At 37.2% G+C, this 22,185-nt stretch overlaps 1 protein-coding gene across 5 annotated transcripts in view; it reads left to right on the top strand.

Annotated features, from left to right (window-relative positions):
* LOC102274366 (argonaute RISC catalytic component 3) overlaps window positions 1-16,115 on the top strand; it is a 118,486-nt gene extending 102,371 nt beyond the window's left edge. For all 5 annotated transcript variants that reach the window (XM_070368437.1, XM_070368438.1, XM_070368441.1 and 2 more), the window contains 7 exons: window positions 2,680-2,839; window positions 5,070-5,160; window positions 7,691-7,885; window positions 8,212-8,346; window positions 10,778-10,879; window positions 14,850-15,049; window positions 15,627-16,115. In XM_070368437.1, coding sequence (XP_070224538.1) covers window positions 2,680-2,839; window positions 5,070-5,160; window positions 7,691-7,885; window positions 8,212-8,346; window positions 10,778-10,879; window positions 14,850-15,049; window positions 15,627-15,735 — 992 coding nt within the window. In that variant the 3' untranslated portion in view covers window positions 15,736-16,115. The remainder of the gene's footprint in view (window positions 1-2,679; window positions 2,840-5,069; window positions 5,161-7,690; window positions 7,886-8,211; window positions 8,347-10,777; window positions 10,880-14,849; window positions 15,050-15,626) is intronic.
* Window positions 16,116-22,185: the final 6,070 nt, after the last annotated feature.

Below are 22,185 nucleotides of genomic sequence, written 5' to 3'. Positions count from 1 at the left end.
TCCCTTCTTTTGGATCTATTCCCAGAAGTGAAATTGTTGGATTATATGGTAATTCAGTTTTAGTTTCTTGAGCAATTGCCTTGCTGTTTTCCACGGAATCTGCACCATTTTACGTTCCTATCAGCAATGGGCAAGGTTTCAGTTTCTCCACATTCCTGCCAGTACTTGTCATTTATTTTAGCCATCCTATTGGGTATGGGGTAGTATCTCATTATGGTTTTGATTTGCATTCTTTAATGATTAGTGATGTGGAATATCTTTTCCTGTGTTTGTTGACCAACTGTAGATCTTCTTTGGAGAAATGTCTATTCAAATCCTTTGCTCATTTTTATTTGGATTGCTTGGGTTTTCTTCTTGAGATATAGGAGTTAGTGTGTGTGGTTTTCTGTGTGTGTGTTTTGTTTTGTTTGTTCTTGGCCACGCTGCGCAGCTTGTGGAATCTTAGTTCCCCGACCCAACCAGGAACTGAACCCTGGTCCTTGGCAGTGAGAGCTTGGGAGTCCTAGCCACTGGGCTGCCATAGAATTCCCAGGAGTTAGTGTTTAATTGTTCCTGCAGTTAATGGCTTCATCAGTTTCTGCTTCTAATAAGCTGATCTTGACTGTGATTCATTGTATTCACCTGTTTTGGGGTGGCAGTTCTCTTTGTTACCTCATTTCTCTGATGGATTTAAGACAAAGACAAATCATTGATTTTCAGTTTTGTTCAGCTTTTTCTGTTGTTGTGAGGATGGAAGTGATGACTTCTAATCTTTTATGTGTTAGTGCTATAGCCAGTGTCCAGAGTACTATTTTTAAAGTACAGATCTGATTTTACCACCTTCCCAATCACCCCCACTTCAGTAGTTTTTCATTATGCAATTGATAAAATTGACACTTAAGATTATCTTCCAAGGGTTTGCATGTTCTAATCCATGACTTCTTACCTCTTCAGAATTCATCTTCTTGCTTTATGCTTTTTTCCCCACAGGATCTCTTTGATTACCCTCTTCCTTCTACCTATATTGCTTCTCATAACTCTCTTCCACCCTTCACCAAGTAAACACACATTCTTTTTTAGTTCTGACATCCCTTCCTTGGGGGAAGCTTTTCCTGACCTCCCTGACAAGGTCAGATTCTCTTAACATTTATTGTCTTCAAGGCAATGGCAACCCACTCCAGTACTCTTGCCTGGAAAATCCCATGGGCGGAGGAGCCTGGTAGGCTGCAGTCCATGGGGTTGCTAAGAGTCGGACGTGACTGAGTGACTTCACTTTCACTTTTCACTTTTCATGCATTGGAGAAGGAAATGGCAACCCACTCCAGTGTTCTTGCCTGGAGAATCCCAGGGACGGGGGAGCCTGGTGGGCTGCCGTCTCTGGGGTTGCACAGAGTCGGACACGACTGAAGCGACTTAGCAGCAGCAGGAGGAGCAGCAGCACCTTGTTACCACTCCTTTATGTTGTTTCACAGTTGTGATGTTAAATTTAAAATTATTTAACTAATGCCTATTTCTCTGACTAGACTATAAATTCTATGAGGGCAAAAACAGTGTCTGTCTTGACTTAGCATTGTATCCCCAGAGCTTCACACAGTGCTAGCATGTATCAGATGACTCGATAAATATTTGTTAAATGAATTAATAAATCTTTTTGGAGGGTGATTTTTCAGTATCTATAAAAATTCTACCTATAGAAATTTATCCTGAAGCTATAGTTACACAACCAAACAAAAGTAAATATACAAAGATGTTATTCATAATGTTCTTTGAAATAATAGAAATCTATTTGATATATTATTGATGAAATAATAGAAACCTATATTCAGTTCAAAAATATGTCATTGTGTGAATACTTAGATAAGAAAAGGAAACAGGATAAAGAAAGGGACAGGATAAAAGCCTGTATACTGTAATACCTCTATATTTCTTTTTTTTTTTTTAATATTTCTAAATTAAACTTTGGAAAATAGGATTGAAAGCTATAAGTATACTGTGATTATAACTGCATTAAAATAATACAGATTAAAATATTACTGGAAGAAAGTACAATTAAATACTAATAAGGGTTTATGTATTGATATTTTTCTCTGGTTTTTCAGTTGCAGTTATAGTATTTTCATGAAGACAAAAATATACTTTCTTATATATGAAGAAAACAACTGGAAACATTATCACTAAATGCTTAAGCTGATCTTCAAGGCAGTATACTTTATATTTTAGGATAATTTTTCATATTTTATAATTGTCTATTTTAGAACAGAGTTTTCAGAAATCCTGGAAACAGTTAATTCAAAAGATCCAGTTTATTTTAATTGGCTAGACATCAGTTTAAAACATTTAAGATAGAAATTATATTACTAACTGCACTCTTGAATGACCTCAAGACACTACACATTTATATAATCAAATAAGGCAGTATAGGGAATTCCCTGGCAGTCCAGTAATTAGGATCAGTTGGCTCTCATTACTAAAGGCCCAGGTTCAGTCCCTGGTTGGGGAACTAAAATTCCACAACCCACGCTGCATTGCCCAAAAAAAGACAGTATACTATAAATTTTAATAACATTGTTTTAGTATTGGTATAATTTGGGGTATCCTGTAATACAGTGATATATTTCACAGGGGAAAACATACAAAGCAGCTTAATGGTCAGTAAAATTTGACCTTTTTTAACTAGAGATGTTTGTATTTGTTTCCTAGCGGAGGTGAAACGTGTCGGAGATACACTTTTGGGTATGGCTACACAATGTGTTCAAGTCAAGAATGTAATAAAAACATCCCCTCAAACTCTCTCAAACCTGTGCCTGAAGATAAATGTTAAACTTGGAGGGATCAATAATATTCTTGTACCTCATCAAAGGTAAGATAAGCTAATCACCTAATAAGATATTCATTTTTTTTCCATTAGTTTTCATACCTTAATTTTTCTATGTTTTGCCATACCTAGGAGAAGGCAATGGCACCCCACTCCAGTACTCTTGCCTGGAAAATCCCATGGGCGGAGCAGCCTGGTAGGCTGCAGTCCATGGGGTTGCTAAGAGTCGGACATGACTGAGCGACTTCACTTTGACTTTTCCCTTTCATGCATTGGAGGAGGAAATGGCAACCCAGTCCAGTGCTCTTGCCTGGAGAATCCCAGGGACGGGGGAGCCTGGTGGGCTGCTGTCTATGGGGTTGCACAGAGTCGGACATTACTGAAGCGACTTAGCGGCAGCAGCAGCCATACCTAAGACCTATGTAAGAGACAACTTTGGTGATTCCTGCCATAGGCGATAAGTAGAAATTTTGGCAAAAAGTAAAGAGTTTTGATTGGCAAAATTTAAGAGACTGCTTTATGAAAAATCCCATTTTCATTTAATGTACAAAGTTCCTCAGCTCTCACTAGAAAGTATTGAGAACTTTATTTTTTCAGATGCATCCAGCTTGTAAAATTTTTTCATTGTTTGGTAGTCACCTTCTTGTTTTTTCTTTTGGCTGCGCTGGGTCTTTGTTACTTTTAGGCAGGCTTTCTCTAGTTGCAGCGAATGGGGGCTACTCTGTTGTGGTGCTTGGGCTTCTTATTGTGGTGGCCTCTCTTGCTGCAGAGCACAGGCTGTGTGTGCACGGGCTTCAGTGGTTGCAGCACGTGGGCTCCGTAGTTGCAGCTCCTGGGCTCTAGAGCAAAGGCTCAGTAGTTGTTGCACACGGGCTTAGTTCTCTGCGACGTGTGGAGTTTTCAAACCCATGTCCCCTGCATTGGCAGGTGGATTCTTATCCACTGCACCACCAGGTAAGTCCAGTAGTCATCTTCAAGCTGGTGTCTTGAGGCCACTCACCTAGAAAGTGAGGGAAGCCTTTCTTCCTCCTTTAGGGACTTAGGGTGGGGTTAGGGGAGAAGGGAAGTGAAGTGAAAGTCACCCAGTCATGTCCGACTCTTTGCGACCCCATGGACTATACAGTCCATGGAATTCTCCAGGCCAGAGTACTGGAGTGGGTAGCCGTTCCCTTCTCCAGGGGATCTTCCCAACTCAGGGATCCTCCCGCATTGTGATTGGATTCTTTACCAGCTGAGCCACCAGGGAATCCCAGGGATTAGAGGAGAAAGTGAAAGTGAAGTCGCTCAGTCATGTCCGACTCTTTGCGACCCCATGGACACCAGGTTCCTCTGTCCATGGGATTTTCTAGGCAAGAGTACTGGAGTGGGTTACCATTTCCTTGTCCAGGGAACTTCCTGACCCAGGGATCAGACCCAGGTCTCCGACCCAGGTCTCCCACGTTGTAGACAGACGCTTTACCGTCTGAGCCACCAGAGGGGGCATGTCAATTAAGTAAATCAGTTAAATAAGTCATATCAATTGCTGGGGTCAATTGGACAACAGATGTTACTGTTACATTGCCATCATGTCTAAGAGCTCTTAGGACCTATGAGACATGATGACCTAGAAATAGGGTGCTGGGGAAGAGGCATAATGTTATTTGGAGAATTAAACAATAGGTTTCCTTTTAATAGTTGAAGCAACTAGGGCTCTAAAATCTTAAATGTCTTGTTGACACAAAAGCTCTTTTTTTTCCCTGTTTTTCCATACTGCCTCTATTTCCCATCCCTATTAAATATAAATGAGATTCATAAATGAGATGAATATAGAATTTTATCAAGCCCAAGAACTAAGAGAAATAGTCATTTGACTTTCAAGAATACAATTTTAAAATAAAATGAACCACTAGCTACTTTATGACTATTAAATATATGTTACTCAAATTTTACACTTTTGTTCGGGGAGTAGTAGACTCCCTTAATCCCTTCCAGTGTGGTTTAATGATTCTTTATCTCCTTTCAAGATTACACTGGCTTAAAATGTAAGTAGATTAAAGAAAGGTTGATATAAATTGATGGGTTAATATGAGGAAATTTTATCATTTTATGCCTATTATGAAGAATGCTAGCCGCAGCTGCCCTTTACAACCATCAGCACAGCTGCTTAAGGCAGAAGCTGTCTGAAAAGGATCTTCTCTGTGCTATACCAACAACTTGCAATTGTGCTGCCCTAGTGTGAGACAGATAAAAGCATAATGAAAAAATTTATCTAACTCTTGTTAAAAATGTGTTTAAGACCTTCTGTGTTCCAGCAACCAGTGATCTTTTTGGGAGCAGATGTCACTCATCCGCCAGCTGGTGATGGGAAGAAGCCTTCTATTGCTGCTGTGAGTATCAGGCAGGTTTATCTTATCTCAAATTTACATGAAGATCAACATTTTGGTTTTAACTTTCTGAATTTTAATGACATTTTCTTTGAAATAAGCTTTTGTAAATATATATAAAGTTTTAAAAATACATTTGTGAAGTTTTACAGATTATGTATATTTATGTAGATCTATCCAGAGCCAACTTTCAAATGTTCTTTGGATTTTTTAAAAGAATGATTATTCTCTAGTTCGGAGGCTACAGGTTCCATATATATCGATTAGATCAAGTTTACTAATTGTATTACTCAACTCTTCTGTGTCCTACACAGAAATTTGTCTGTTTGGCCTCTCCATAATTGCATATTTTCAGTTACTTTTTATAATTCAAAGAGTTTATGTATTTCAGTCATGTCATTATTACAGAAAGATGTATCACATACAAGTTTGGTGCATTCCTTTTTTTTCAGTATAAAATATCTTCACCTTTGTCCAGTTTAATACTTTGCACTTGAAATCTTTAATACTGCTTCTCTTAACATCTATCTTAACATTCTATCTCTTGCCTACCTTTATTTATTTCTTAATTTTCATTTTTGGCTGTTGTGGGTCTTCGTTGTTGCAAAGGCTTTTCTCTAGTTGCAGTGAGTGGGGGCTACTCTCTAACTGCAATGCATGGGCTGCAAACACAACAATATTAAGACACAGAAAGAAAAAATTAAGATAGCTACTCTCAGAACCAATACTAACTTCTCCAGTGACCAGATACAAAGCATAAATACAACACAATAAGACTGAGTATAGAGTCAGGACTTTTTATCTAGGGCATTGCAGTAAAAGAGGAAAAATTCTTTTAAAAATTTAGGAAGCGTAACAGATCATGGCATTCGGTCCCATCACTTCATGGGAAATAGATGGGGAAACAGTGTCAGACTTTATTTTTCTGGGCTCCAAAATCACTGCAGATGGTGACTGCAGCCATGAAATTGAAAGACACTTACTCCTTGGAAGGAAAGTTATGACCAACCTAGATAGCATATTCAAAAGCAGAGACATTACTTTGCCAACAAAGGTCCGTCTAGTCAAGGCTATGGTTTTTCCAGTGGTCATGTATGGATGTGAGAGTTGGACAGTGAAGAAAGCTGAGTGCCAAAGAATAGATGCTTTTGAACTGTGGTGTTGGAGAAGACTCTTGAGAGTCCCTTGGACTGCAAGGAGATCCAACCAGTCCATTCTGAAGGAGATCAGCCCTGGGATTTCTTTGGAAGGAATGATGCTGAAGCTGAAACTCCAGTACTTTGGCCACCTCATGCAAAGAGTTGACTCATTGGAAAAGACTCTGATGCTGGGAGGGATTGGGGGCAGGAGGAGAAGGGGACGACAGAGGATGAGATGGCTGGATGGCATCACAGACTCGATGGACATGAATTTGAGTGAACTCCGGGAGTTGGTGATGGACAGGGAGGCCTGGCGTGCTGCGATTCATGGGGTCGCAAAGAGTCAGACACAACTGAGCAACTGAACTGAACTGAACTGAACAGTTCTTAAAGTGAAAGAAAGTGAAAGTCGCTTGGTCATATCTGACTCTTTGCAGCCCCATGGACTACACAGTCCATGGAATTCTCCAGGCCAGAATACTGGAGTGGGTAGCCATTCCCTTCTCCAGGGGATCTTCCCAACCCAGGGATCGAACCCAGGTCTCCCACATTGCCGGTGGATTCTTTACCAGCTGAGCCACCAGGGAAGCCCAAGAATGCTGGAATGGCTAGCCTACCCTTCTTCAGGGGATCTTCCCGACCGAGAATTGAACCAGGGTCTCCTGCATTGCAGGCAGATTCTTTATCAACTGAGCTATCAGGGAAGCCCCCAAAAGAGGATGCCAAAATCTTCTGAGTATGACTTCTGGGGTAGTTTGCTAAACTGTAAGAGAAATCAGGTGTTTGAATGGTGGTGATTTAGTTGTTAAATCGTGTTTGACTCTTGGAGACCCCATGGACTATAGCCTGCCAGGCTTCTCTGTCCATGAAATTTTCTAGGCAAGAATACTAGAATGGGTTGCCATTTCCTTCTCCAGGGGATCGTCCCCATCCAGGGATCAAACCTGGGTCTCCTGCATTGTAGGAGGGTTCTTTACCAACTGAGCTCTCAGGGAAGCACAGGTGTTTGAATGGATCCTCTTTTTTACTTTTATTCTTCCTCTTGTTCTCTTTATATACATCTTTTTGTCTATCTTTACCAGTATTTAGGTTTACCAGCAACATCTGTAAATTAGAATCAAATTGTTAAATGTAAAGTGCAGCCTACTTAGAGGAAAATAGTTTTTGACCCTAGACTGGGTCTTTTATTCTGTTCTTCACTTATTCTGTTCGTCACTGGAATTGTCTGTTTTCATTACTTTCAAAATGAACAGTGATTGTTAAGGTTATAGTAAAATACACATTTAAATGAAATCTAGGTATTTTTTTTTCCAATTTTTTATGGTAAAATTCATACTGATACACTTTTGATTACCTTAATTTCTATTTTTTTTTTTTTACTTCTTCCAACCTAGGTTGTAGGTAGTATGGATGCCCACCCAAGCAGATACTGTGCTACTGTAAGAGTTCAGAGACCCCGACAGGAGATCATCCAGGACCTCGCCTCCATGGTCCGAGAACTTCTCATTCAGTTTTATAAGTCAACTCGATTCAAGCCTACTCGTATCATCTTCTATCGGGATGGTGTTTCAGAGGGGCAGTTCAGGCAGGTTGGTTGCCCGGGATTCTCCCGTACTATGGTTATATCAGGTACTGTATTTATAATGTGGTGTCTAGTTCTGAAGTTAGAAGCTTTAATTAAGTTGAGAGCTCCTACAGTCAAATTTTGACCCTTCCTTAGATTTTCCCTTTTAAAGTGTTTATTGTGGATGTGTAAACCTTGATCACTAAGACCATGCTCTGGTATTAGTCAGGATAAAATAGAGAAGTATAGTTAGCTATAAAGTAATGAGTTAAACTGAGTGTAAATCAGTATCTTACTTTGAAGTATGTATAGAACTGATTCTATCAAATCTTCCCATTTAATCTTCTCTAGGTATTATATTATGAACTCCTAGCAATTCGAGAAGCCTGCATCAGTTTGGAGAAAGACTATCAACCTGGAATAACCTACATTGTAGTTCAGAAGAGACACCACACTCGACTGTTTTGTGCTGATAGAACTGAAAGGGTAATCTTGCATCTGTTGTAACACTTATTGTCCCAAGCAAAGGTTATATCATATGGTTCATAGAGCACTTAACAAAGGCTCTCTGCCAACAGCAGGATTTCTAACATATGGTAGTAGGTTACAACAAAACAGCTTGATTATGAGTATAGAGGCATCAAAACAGGATAATTTTTTTAACCTCCTAGAATTTCTGGGAGCACTCCAGATGTTCAGAATCCCGTTATACTTTTTTGTTGTTGTGAAGAAATTTAGAGTTTTTAAATTATTCTTTTTATTCATATTTTCCTTCAGTGTTCAGAAGAAAAAAGTTACGTCCTAGTTTCAAAATCTCTTGTAAAAATTAATTTTACAAATGAGGGACATCATAGAGTGATTAGTGAAAATTCATGCAAGCTAACTCATTTCCAGTGTTTTGCCTCCATCTTGCGAACCTTAGAGCAGAGAAATCTGAGGATTGCAAGGGTTAGTGTCCTCTTGGGAAGGGGGATCATTAGAAAAGACTGAGAAAGAGAGGAGTGTGTCTTGTCTTTGGTATATATTTTGATACCTGGTCTTTGCTTGCACTTGTTGTATAACTTCGGGCAAATAACTTAAAATCTCTGTGCCTGTTTTTTTTTTCTAAACAAGGTTTGGATAGCATTAATATTTGCATTATTTTGGGTTTTTGAAATAATTTTTTAAAATTAAAACATGTTAATATACTTAGAACGGTGCTTAGCACACGCTGAACACTCGGTGGAAGTTAACTAGTTGTAGGATGGTGGTAATGGTTGTTGTGATAGAGAAAGAGGGCATGATGACAGGCACTGTTCTGGGTCTTCTTTATAAGTTTAACTCATTTAGTCCTCACAAACAACACTATGAGGAACTTTATTATTATTATCCCCAGTTTTCACAGGAGGAAACTCTGCCACATGGAGGTTAAATAACCTCCCAAGGTTACAAAGCTAGTACTGGGCCGAGCTGGGACTCGAATTAGGCAAGCTTATTAGGCAGTCTGGCTCCAGGGTGCTTTTACTACTGTCCTTTGCCACACCTCTCATAGCAGTAATGGTAGTTTTATTCTGGCCTCCGTGTTGTTAAAGTCCTTTGCCCCAAATTACTAGCTACATTTCTATACCTAGGAAACCAAAGCTTTCTTCAGAAGTTGGATTAGGAAAATCTAAGTTAGATTTAATGATTTCTTGCAACTGGTGTTTAATTGTGCCTTTCCTTCATTTATTTGCTTCTCTTTCACCTTTGCTCTCAATACCTCCTAATCATAATAGATGAGAGATCATTATAAATGAGGAAATAGGCACAGCAAGGAAAGCACTGTGTCCTAGATCTCATGACTAGAAACTCGGTGGCGCTGTGATATGATCCCAGGCATTCTGCTGCCCCTGTAAACAGAGTGAAACTGTTTATATGTGTTAATAAGGAGATCTGGGTGTTAAGAATAGGCGTAATTTAGTAAGACTGTGAACTATTTTCTTTGTTTTGTGACTTGGGGAAGGCTAGCTGGCTGCCCTGCAAGGCTGTAACTGAAGCCCGCACCTGGTGGTGGGCCCTCACATGGCAGAAAGAATATCTGAGTCATTAGGATAGTTTCTGATTTGTTAGTCTTATAAACCTCGACTTATAATTAATGATTTTAAATGTGTTAGGGATAAGGAGCTAGAGGTAAGTATATATATGCATTTTAAATTGTTTTGTTAGGAGCCTGTCATTATCAGGAACTTCTACCTGTTTTGTTCACATCATGTATTACTTAGAGACAATCATGGTGTCTATTTCCTTATAAGATGTTGAACCTGCTAATATGAAATAAAAGAAATAAGGCCTTTGTAATCATTTCCATGTTTGACTGTCCTGGCCTATACTGTATGCTACTGGGCAAGTTATTTTATATTCCTGAGCCATAGTTTGCCCCAAAATGGGAATGCTTAACTTGCAGGATTATCAGAATTAGAAATAATGTATGTAAAATCCTGACATATAAATAGCTACCAAATGGTGACTCTAGCTTACTTATGTTGTTGTCAGCATCCTTTCACTCTAAAAATATAGGATTCTCTGAGAAAAATGCTAATTTTCATAAGAATTACATATTCAGAGAACCTGCCATGCACGGATGTTATAAATTGGAGCACTTAAAGTTACTTCCTAAAACAATTTTTTTAAGTGTTCAACCCATATTGGGATCAACTACCAGCTAAGCATCCATGGAGATGAATAAAACATTGTTGATCAGCTCTCACTTTTAGCAACTTTTAAGAATAGGAACTAGGACTAGAATGAGGTCTGCTCTTAATACCTTCTCAAGTATTATTTCAGGCTGGAAGTAGTGAAGCATGGGATCAGCCTGTGTATTTATATCTTTTTACAAGTGCTTTCAGATACATTCTTTACCTTTGACTTGTTTGTTTAAATTTTGACCAAATGAATCTAGGTCGGAAGAAGTGGCAACATCCCGGCTGGAACAACGGTGGACACAGACATTACCCACCCGTATGAGTTTGATTTTTACCTCTGTAGTCATGCTGGGATACAGGTAAGCCCAGACTTTGGGTGAAGTAATTCAAGAACTTCCATTCTTCTGCATCTCAGAAAAAGGAGAAAGAAATATTCTTTTCCACACTTCAGATTGTTTCCGTCTGAAGTTAGATGAAACTCTCAGTAACTAAATCGTATCCCCTTTTTCACATTGAGGAGGACTTATTTCTATGAAAATACCAGAATATAAGTAGTTTAATGGAAGTCGTCTCCCGAAACTGGGTCTTCAATTTAATGTAACCTGACTGTTCCTTTGATATATTCTTTTTGATAATAATACTTCATAGAAAACTTCTTCATTTATTGGCAGATATTGAGCATGTGAGAGAGTTTAGTTGTAGAATTACAAACTTTAAGTTTCTGTTACATAACTTTTTAAGTCTTTTATTTTCAGAAAATCTTTTTGTCAATTTGTTAGCTATACTTAGTAGCACATAAGCTGTAATTCAGTGCTTCTCAAACTGCTCAGCAAAGGAGAGTGAATCCACATTCCCGTGATGTCTGAGAGACATCTGTAGCCCTAAACTATGTTAGTTTACTTGCTATTGATTAAAATAGAAACTTCAGGAAGGTGCACCTAACTGTATATCTTAAAGCTTTATATGTTCCACATACACTAACCCCGGTTTCACTCTTAGGGCTTTAAAATTACTGTCCCGTTCATTTATATATGTTCTTAAATCTGCTCCTCTTTACAATCAGTGTGGTACATTTTTATGGTGGGTGGTAACAGTCAACAAAACAAAGTTAAAAGTACCTTCTGAGTTAAAATCTGTATCATTTGAGTACATAATGTTTCCCTCCATGTATCTGAACACTACTGCTATAACTTCTTAATAAATATAACAGAGGGGAGAAAAAGATTCTCTGTTCATGTAAATTTTAGAAATGCTGATTAAACAGGTAGGGTTTTTTTGTTTTGTTTTTTTTTTACTTTAGAACTTTTGGATGCTATTCACATGCAAATGGTTATTATAAATTTTCAAGACAGGACTATTTCTCCAATGTATTTAACCAGAAACTTTAGGAACCAGTACTTTGGGGGTACACCAAATTGAAAATTAACTCTAGTCAGCAAATAACCAGGAATATTTCATAGGGACCAAAGACCATTCTTTACATGTCTTCCCAGATTTATTATAATTTCAAACTTCTCTGAAATCAAAAAGAGAAGTCTTGGGACTTCCTTGGCAGTCCAGTGGTTAAGACTCCATGCTTCCACTGCAGTGGGTACAGATCTGATCCCTGGTTGGGGAAGTAAGGCCCCCCATGCTGCAAAGCATGTCCATGAAAAAAAGGAAGTATGTTCCCTCCATACCCACATTGTTGAGAGTTTTCATTATAAATGGGTGTTGAATTTTGTCAAATGCATTTTCTGCTTCTATTGAAATGATCATATGACTTTTATCCTTAATTTTGTTAATGTGGTCAAATCACATTGACTGATTTGCAGATACTGACCCATCCTCACAACCTAGAATAAATCTGGGCTTCCCTGGTGACTCAGACTGTAAGAACCCTGCCCACAGTGTGGGAGACCTAGGTTCAGTCCCTGGGCTGGGGAGATCCCCTGGAGAAGCGAACAGCTACCCACTTCAGTATTCTTGCCTGGAGAATTCCATGGACAGAGGAGCTTGGCAGGCTGCAGTCCACAGGGTAGCAAAGAGTTGAACACAACTGAGTGACTTTCACTTTCAGTCATGGTTTATGATCCTTTTAATGTACTGTTGAATTTGATTTGCTAGTATTTTGTTGAGGATTTTTGTGTCTGTGTTCATCAGGGATATTGACTTGTAATTCTTTTCTTGAGACGTCCTTGTCTGGTTTTGGTAGAAGGGTGATGCCAGCTAACCCTGTAAAATGAGTTTAGAAGAGTTTCCTCCTCTTTTATTTTTTGGAAGTTTGAGGAGGATTGGTGTTAATTCTTCCTTGAATGTTTAGTAAAATTCACCAGGAACACTATCTCGTCCTGGACTTTTATTTGTTGAGAGATTTTTGATTACCCATCATCAAAATCAGTTTGATTCAATCACTAGTAATCAATCTATTCAGATTTTCTATTTTCTGCTCCATCATGATTCTGTTTCTAACCCATCCTCCATATTACTACTGACATTATTGATCCTACATTAACCCCCATTCTTACCACACCTAAAATCTTTACTGTTAAACAAAGCTGTGCAGTGCTTTCCCTGCTGCCTACAGATAAAAGTTCAAATTCCTAAGCATATCATTCAGTCTCATTCCATATGTTCATTTCAACTTCATTTTTTTCTCCATAGGCTCCATATTCTCTTCATCTTAGTCAATTAACTGTTCCCTAAATCTACCATGGAGTTTTATGCCCCCTGTGTTTTGTTAAGGCCATTCACTCTCTCTAGTGTCTGCTCACCCCACCCACCCCCAAAAGGCCAAATATCCCTCATTCCTCTCTTGGTGAAGAACCCTCAGGGCTCACTCTCATAGTTACTTCCTTTGGTATTCTTATACAGGACTAAGTACCAGTAATACTGTAACCACTTATTGGTTGTTCTATAATTGTAGATGCTCTGTTTCCTTTACTCTTCTACTGAATTATGTTTTCCAAGAGAGGACAAACTTTTGGCTTTGCTTTGTTTTTCTTTGCAATTCACAGTCTGTAGCATAGTAACTAATATATAGGCACTCAGTTAAATGTTCTGGGTTTTAAAAAACACATAACATACAATGTACCGTTGTAGCTGTTTTTCAAGTGTATAGTTCTGCGGCGTTAAGTAATTCACAGTATTGTCCAGCCATACCACCTTCTGTCTCGGGAACTTTCTCATCTTTCCAGACACTCTGTTCTCATTAAATACTAACTCCCTGTAGCTCAGCTGGTAAAGAATCCACCTGCAATGTAGGACACCCTGGTTCGATTCCTGAGTCGGGAACATCCACTGGAGAAGGGATAGGCTACCCACTCCAGTATTCTTGGGCTTCCCTGGTGGCTCAGCTGGTATAGAATCCGCCTGCAATGTGGGAGACGTGGCTTCAATCCCTGGGTTGGAAAAATCCCTGAGAACGGAAAGGCTACCCACTCCATAGTGGAATTCTACTGGAGAATTCCATGGACTGTATGGTCCATGGGGTCGCAAAGAGTCAGACAGGACTGAGCGACTTTCACTTTCACTTTTCCCCATTCCCGCCTCCCTCCAACCCATGGCGATCACCATTCTACTTTCTGCCTCCTGTGAATTTCACTATTTCAGTTACCTCATATAAATGAATTCTACAATATTTGTACTTTTGTGACTCGTTTTAGCATAACGTCATGAAAGTTTAAGGCTTCCCAGGTGGCACAGTGGTTAAGAATTCGCCTACCAGTGCAGGAGACACAAGAGATGCTGGTTCAATCCCTGGATCAGGAAGAGTCCCCTGGAGAAGGAAATGGCAACCCATTCCAGTATTCTTGCTTGGAAAATCCCATGGACAGAGGAGTCTGGCGCGTCATTGGGGTCACAAAGAATGGGACAGGACTGAGCATACATACACGCATGTTAAGAACATAAGCTTTAGAAACAGAAAAGTTGACCTTTATCACAAATATAAAGGACCGTGCCTTGGAAACATCAGGTTTCATCCATGTTACAGTATGTGGCAGATTTTTCTTCCTTTTTCAGACTGAATAGTATTCCCTTATATACACACACACACACTCGTACACACACACACTACCCTTTATTATACATTCAGCCATCAGTGGATACTTGAATTGTGTCCACCTCCTGCTATTGAGAATTATGCTGCTTTGAACCCAGGTGTGCAAACATCTGTTTGAGTCCCTGTTTTTACTTCTTTTGGATACATACCCAGAATCAGCTAAATTTTGTGGTTTTTTCCCCCCCACTGGATTATTAAACTAAGATGTATTTTGTTAATGTACAAAGATGTGGTAAATATTTATTTAGAAGTTTAGAAATCAGCAGAATATTCCGTTGCCTCCTTAGGGTACCAGCCGACCTTCACACTATCATGTTTTATGGGATGATAACTGCTTTACTGCAGATGAACTTCAGCTGCTAACTTACCAGCTCTGCCACACTTACGTGCGCTGTACACGCTCTGTTTCTATACCTGCACCAGCGTATTATGCTCACCTGGTGGCGTTTAGAGCCAGATATCATCTCGTGGACAAAGAACATGACAGGTAATACAGACGCATAACAAGCACAGATTCTCACCCAAATCCAAATACACTGTGTGTTAGGATTTTCTTGGGAAATATCTTTTTAAGTATTTATGTGTAAGTGAGCATATATGTGCCTCTCTATTTGCCATAAAGTACTGCCACTGAGAATTAACATTCCACAGGCTATTAAAAGAGTCAGTGAGCCAAATAAAAAGCACTGATAGAACTAATTGTCCAAGGTGAGGGTTCCTATTAAGATGTACAGTCTAGGCTTATTAGTAATAGTGTGATGTAGTGATTTTGTTGCTTTACCATTAGTTCAGGGGAGAGATTATCAGTAATAAAAGTGATATATTCAGACAGAATTGTAGGATGTCTTGGATTTGCTTCTAAATAATCCTGGGGGGGGGTGAGAAAAGTAAAACAGAATTGGCGTTGAGTTCATAATTATTGAAACTAGATGACAGACATGTCAGGGTTCATTACACTGGCCACTTTGTTTTTAATTTTAAAAATTTTTCTACAAATAATATTCTTCAGAATTATTACATCAGAATAGGGTTTGGTTTTGTGCTCATTGCCACTTTTCTTACAGTGCTGAAGGAAGTCACGTTTCAGGACAGAGCAATGGACGAGATCCACAAGCTCTTGCCAAGGCTGTACAGATTCACCAAGATACCTTACGCACAATGTACTTTGCTTAAAAAGTCTAAGAATATTCTCTGAGAGGAAGAACTGGAAGATGAATCGACATACAACTTATGTTTCCAGTGGAGTCAGCTGGGTGAGGATACCTCCAGCCATACAGAAACCAACACTGTGTGGGGGCCAGGGTCTGATTTTATGTTGATACAGGAAGATTGTTTACTTCATCAAGGAACACAGCACCATTATGCAATATGAAACCAGCCAACTGCTTTTTGTGCGGTCTCCTGTAGGAAGTATCGCGGTTGTTTTGTTTTCACTTTCTTGTAGTCTAACCCTTTTAATGCCTTTACCTCAAGTTGCTTGGCAGCACAACTCTTTGCAAAAAAAAAAAAAAGTAAAGAAAAAGTAAATGAAGGTTTTTTTTTTTTTTTAAAAACTACACCTATATGAATAATCAAAGTGATTGTTCACAATGATGTGTGCAAAAAAATTAATGTGCATTCATGTATTCTTGTAAAAGTTATCTGTATATTTTACATATATACATGCATACTGCATATGCATATATATCTGGATCTACACTGATAGTAGATATATATGTATCCCTGTATATATTTTATAGTTCATTCCGTCGGGGAACTGTCTTTCCCTTTTATTATTCTCCCACTGCCACTTTCATTTTTCTCTCTACCTCCCTTGCCTTCTTCACCTACATTTTTTTTCCCTGATGCTACCAGTGACATTCAAATATTCATGTATCTGGTTCATTTGAATATGAAGCATGGCAAACTAGATTTTTATTTTGCACACCCTACTCCTATCTCTTGTCTCATACACAATTTTGAGTCCTCAACTCTTGGTATTGCTTTCCTAAGAAACAAAATTATTTTATATATACATATATATATAAAATATGGTTTTGTGAGAGCGAATGTCTGCCCCCTCCAGCCCTCAGCTTACATTTGCCGTTTGTGCAATGTGTACATAAGCAGTAGCACCTAAACCATTCTTTTTCTTTAGTGAATTTGTTCAAGCTGCTATTAAAAAAGAAAACTTGTCAAAAGTTGTAACTCTCTCTATAACTGATGCTACTATTCTAAAGTCTTCTGTTTCTATGTGTTATACATGGAAATTCCTTAAAGCTTTTATAAAGGGTAAATGTTTTACATGATTGGAATCGTGTAGGGTTGAGGTCTCTGAAATTGGGTAGAGAGAAGGGTTGTTGAGGTTTCTTTTAATTTTTTTTTGCTAGTTTACTTGCTGCCTCTCATACCTTAATGTGATTTTCATATATATATTTTTATATATATGTGTTGTATATATAAACATATATGTATGTGTTTTGAAGTATAGCTTCCTTTTCTTTTATATTTATTAGAATAGTGCTTTAATAATTATAGAATCGTATTGGCAACATCTTTTATAGAAATATAATCATGTTTATTTTAAGAACTGACAATTTGTTTTTGCTCTCTTTTAGTGCAATAAGCAGTTTTAAAAAGAAAGCTGTGTCTGTTTTACATCTTTACCACAAATCATGGGAGAAACAGGCACCTCCATAATTTTAAAAGGGCAAAGTAATATAGCCTTAATTTCAGAAGGAAAGTTTTATAATTTTCAAGTTTAAATCATGTCTGATAAAAATCATTATGAAAATGAAGGAAGTTAAATTTCCTAAATGAGTCTTGACCTTGAATATTAAAGTTGAAAAACTTTGATTTAATTAATGACAATGACTAGCTTAAGATATAGAAGACATTTAAATTTTTGAAAAGAGCTCGTGTTTATTGAAGAATCATACTGGTAAGCTGCCAGTTTTCATTTACTAAAATGTGTCAGGAAAATATAAAATGATATTTTTAAAACTTTATTTGCTAATTCATCACTAGTGTAACTTTCCTTTTAAAATTAGGGAGATGGTGACAAAGGAAGTTATCATTTGAAATGAGTTAAATCACTGAAATGTTGAAAAACTTTTTTGCAGAACTTTTGTTTTTATTAACTTCACTTTAAGATAGTAAAAAATACTATAAAGCTGTCAAAACCGAGTTTATCAGTAACCTTGGATTCAAGGGAGCTTTGCACTTTGTAACTCATGAAAATTGCATTTAAATTTTTTTTTTTTTTTTTTTGCACTGGTTCAGAGTGTAGATATTACAGATTGTTTCCAGTGGGCATTGTTAACCTTTCAGAATTCCATCTGCACATGAAAACAAATGGATTAGCTCTTTAGTTTCTCTCTTACCTGTTATCCATGTAATGCCAATTTACTGTATTTTGAGCCTAAAATCTGAGCCCATGTCCTCCAACAGGTATGAAATCTTTTGTCCCCCTGCCAGAAAATTAAGAAAGTACTGTATTTTGTATGTTTATTATATTGAAGTTGCTGAGATGCAATTTACAACACTGTTTCAAAGCTCTTTACATAAGGTGATGTTTGTGTAGTATATACATTTTTCTCCCAACCGCCTCTCCTCCTCCAAAAAATGTCTATAAAGGTTGTATTTTTTTTTTACATTGAAGTTTCACTGAATATAATCCAGAACATAGACAGGAGAAGGAAATAGTGTATCTTAGATGGTAAAACCTGATGGCGTATGTTTGCTCAGTATGAGTAAAGCATCTTCTTTATCAGTGGGAGTTTCACAGATTCATGTGGGAGACTTTAGGGCCTAGGGAAGAACTGTAGATAATTTCCCCCTGTTTACCTGGTTTACCTAATTTCAGTCACCTAATCTCACATGTGCTAAAGTAAAGCCCACAATTTAAATCTATTTAGAAGGACTTTTACAGAGGAAAAAAAATTTTTTTTAACATAAAGCTTTACCTTTGAAATGAGTTCTTTATAAAGGGTGCTCTTAGAGTTTCAACATTGCTAGTTTAAAGTTGGTTAACTTGAAAGAATATGTATAGTATATTTCTATTTTGCTTACTAACAAATTGGTGTATCAAACTTAATTATAAGAAAATTTGTGCTTAGAATTTTAAGATAAAAGACTAAATGGCACATATTTTTTGAAATTTGTTTTAATTGTTATTGTACTTCTGGTGTAGAATCACTGATCTTTTTTATTTAAAAAAAGGAGGAAAAAAAGATTGTTTTGAGTTTAAATGGTCATGAAACTCAACAGTGACCTTTCTGTTCCTGCCCTTGCTCACTAACTATACATACGGTGAATGCTAAATTTCTCTCTGCTGTTTTCTGTGATATATGAGTGACTTTAAAATGTCAGTCCCAGCAACTGGTATAATAGATTTTCATGTGAAGAAGAATTGGGAGCTTAATGTATATTCTGGATGGCAAATATGTAAAGTGCTGATACATGTTTTATATTACAGTATCAAGTTAATGGCATTGAGGACCATGCATTTATAATACTGTAGCTGCTATATTTATTTAATGAAGTAGAGTCTGACAGTTACTGCACTAAACAGTAAGGAGATGAGCAGGATTCAAGGCTGGTGTTAAACTTTTTTTTTTTTTTTTTCCTAAATAAGATTTAAGAACATGAAATATCAAGATAACAAAGGGTGCTGCCAATTTAGGTTCAATTTAATGTCAGGACACTCTTTCTTTGTTTTAGAAATGTGGATTTTTACTTTAAGAGTTTTGAAAAAGGGTACCTCAGCCTCCTTAGTACTGGTTTTTGGCTTATTTTCACAGACATACAGATGCCCTTTATTTTTTTCTTAATATTTACCTTTTAACACATTTCTCAGAAAAAGTATTTGTCTATGAAAATCTTCCTGGTTATAACCTATTAATTTATTTATCTTCCTTGAAGAGGGTCTAGGTGGGATTCTAGTAGGAGTATACTGGGTGTTTTAGAAGGCACTTGATAAAGATTCATCTCTTCCTTCTAGCATGGAGACTCCTAGCCTTCTAAACACCTATACTAGTTTTCCAAACTATAATAGGTTCTCTAATGACCCACCACTGCCTAAAGTTTACTTACATATTCTCTAATGGATTTTAGTATGACAGACCTCATCACAGGCTTAGTCATGACAGACTTAAGCTATGTCTAGGAGAATAAAAGCTGAGTTGCCGTTCCTTAGAAATGATTGGCAGAGGATCTCAATGTTTAAGGAAAAGGTGAACACTCAGAATGCCAGTAATAAATCTGAAGGATCTATTTCTGATGAATTATAGACTAGGAATTAGAGATTCTTATCCAAGAAATTTTGTGGGTATTTGATTCAGAGGCCAATATGAATTTACCATAGGTAGTGATTTTTATGAAATTCATGAAGCTTAGCCACTTGGATACAGCTAGAATATTTTGTAGTCTTGCTATTAAAACTTGATAGTGATGTTTTTCCAAGAGGCTTAACTGACAGGTCTGCGTAAATTTTATTCAGTATCATTTAACCTGGTTTAAATAGTTGTTTTAATTCATCCTCTTAGATGTTTTCCTGTTGAATACTTTTTAAAGACAAGTTGCCACTAACAGTAACTTGCTACTTAAATTATCTTTTGTGAGTTATCCAGTCAAGCTGTAAAAAGACACCATTGGAATGGTATCTTTATTTTGGCTTTTTTAATCCTTTTCATTCTTTTTGAGAATTCATGGATATCCTAAAGCTTCAATAATAATACTTGCGAGACTTTATACCAGGTGAGACCTTTGTGAGTGGTAGTATAACCCTGACTCTAGAGGCTGTCTGTATTTTCCTTTTCTCCTCTCACTTGATCATATAAAGCACTTTGTGCTTCTGCAGGAGTCAAAAAGCAAAGAATAATGTGTAAAATCAGTACATAGATGGGAAAGTGAGAATTTTCTCCAAAAAAATCATTTAAAAAAATTCCTACATATACTAAGAACATTTGTGATCAGTGGCAATACTAGAAATGATACTGTGATTAGTGAAACCTAAGCTGATTCACAGGAAGAAAAATTCAGTCTCTCTCTCTCTCTCTCTCTCTCTCTATATATATATATATAGCCTCAAAGGGAAAAATATTTTTTACTTTTTCCTGCTTTTAAAAGTGGTACATTTCAGTTTCTAGTTTTCCATGTTGATCAAAATAATTTCTTTTAACTGAGATACAGTGGTCAAAGCTTGTGCTAATATTATCTACTACTAGTTGAATTTTATTTTTCTTTACCCATCAAAGATAGTGCTCTATATTTTTACATTGTTGTAAGAATATTTTGCTCTTGAAGTATGGAAAGTAAAGATTTTAATTTGAATTAAAAATAGAAGGTTAATAAATTTCATATGGAGGGTTGAGATTTACCAATGAGAAGCCCTCTTGAAGTATCAGGTAGCCAACAGAATGACAAAATTAAGATGCTGTTGAATCATCCATCCAGCCATTGGTCTCACTTCCTTTTTGAAATCAATATCTGAGGTAACCAAACTCTAATATTGTATCTATGTTAGGGTATCATTAAAGCAAAGATGTTCTTCAGGGTAGACGCTGAATTAAAATTTTAAATCATTTTTTAAAGCAAGGCGGTTCTTAGAAAGTGCCTTTTCAGAAGATGGTGCTGTAGACTTTTATTTTTCAAGTAGCATGAGGCTAAAAATTTAAAAGATAAATTATTTTAGAACTCCAAGAGTATGACCGTTTCATATAAATAATGTTATTTGTTGTCCTGAATCTGGTCCAAGGGAACCAAATATAGCTTTTATTCAAGTAAAGTATCTAAGTAAATGCTCACCAAATGTATTTTGTAGGTTTAAAAACACAGTTTTTAACAGAAGTAACCCTTTCAGTTCTCAGCTGTGTTGAAGGTAATCTATATGGCACATAAAACAGCGAGTTTGCTGAACTTTTTAGCAAGGGTACGAGTACGGTAGTAAACCCCCAAAGTCAATGGTAACTTGCCAGAAATTATGTGATAGGCTACCCTCTCCCCCTCCAGCATATTGACCCTTTTGTAAATATCTATTGGTGGCCTTTTCTAATTACTCTTTACTAAAGAAGACTGCACAGAAAGATAGAGCCAACTCACCAAGGAAATAGGAAAAGTAAAATGGTATGTCTCTATCTTTAGGGAAATCTTTTCTCTTTCAGGCAGCAAGATACATTCTAAACGTCTCCCTCTCTTTCTAGCGTAGATGGAAATGATGACAGTGCATCTGTACGATCGGTTAATTCGAAATTGAACGTGTAAAAATCAGGCTTTGGAGGAGAGAAGTAAAAGGAAGGATAATAGCAGAATTATTCCTACTGGTTGGAAAGTTAGTAATCTATCAGGAAGCAGTTTTCCCTTGAACTAGAAGTAGTAAACAGCAGTAAATGATCACCTAACCAGTTCTTGCTTGTGAACTTGGTGAGCACTCTTCCAGAAAAGAATAAACTTAAAAAACAGACAAAAGAACACCACACCTCAGTAACCTTGTATGCTGCATTATGTAATAATGATAGTGAAATTACATTGATTGTTTGGAGTGTACTGTGTCTGTCTGCAAACACACATGCACAGTAAACGTCTTCATTTTTATAATGTCATAATAGTGATTATGGGTTTATTTTTTTAATATTAATTTTTCTA

The sequence above is a fragment of the Bos mutus genome, chromosome 3 (assembly GCF_027580195.1).
Source record: "Bos mutus isolate GX-2022 chromosome 3, NWIPB_WYAK_1.1, whole genome shotgun sequence".
NCBI lineage: Eukaryota > Metazoa > Chordata > Mammalia > Artiodactyla > Bovidae > Bos > Bos mutus.
The sequence above is the reverse complement of the archived record's forward strand: the minus strand, read 5'-3'. Positions and strand labels throughout refer to the sequence as shown.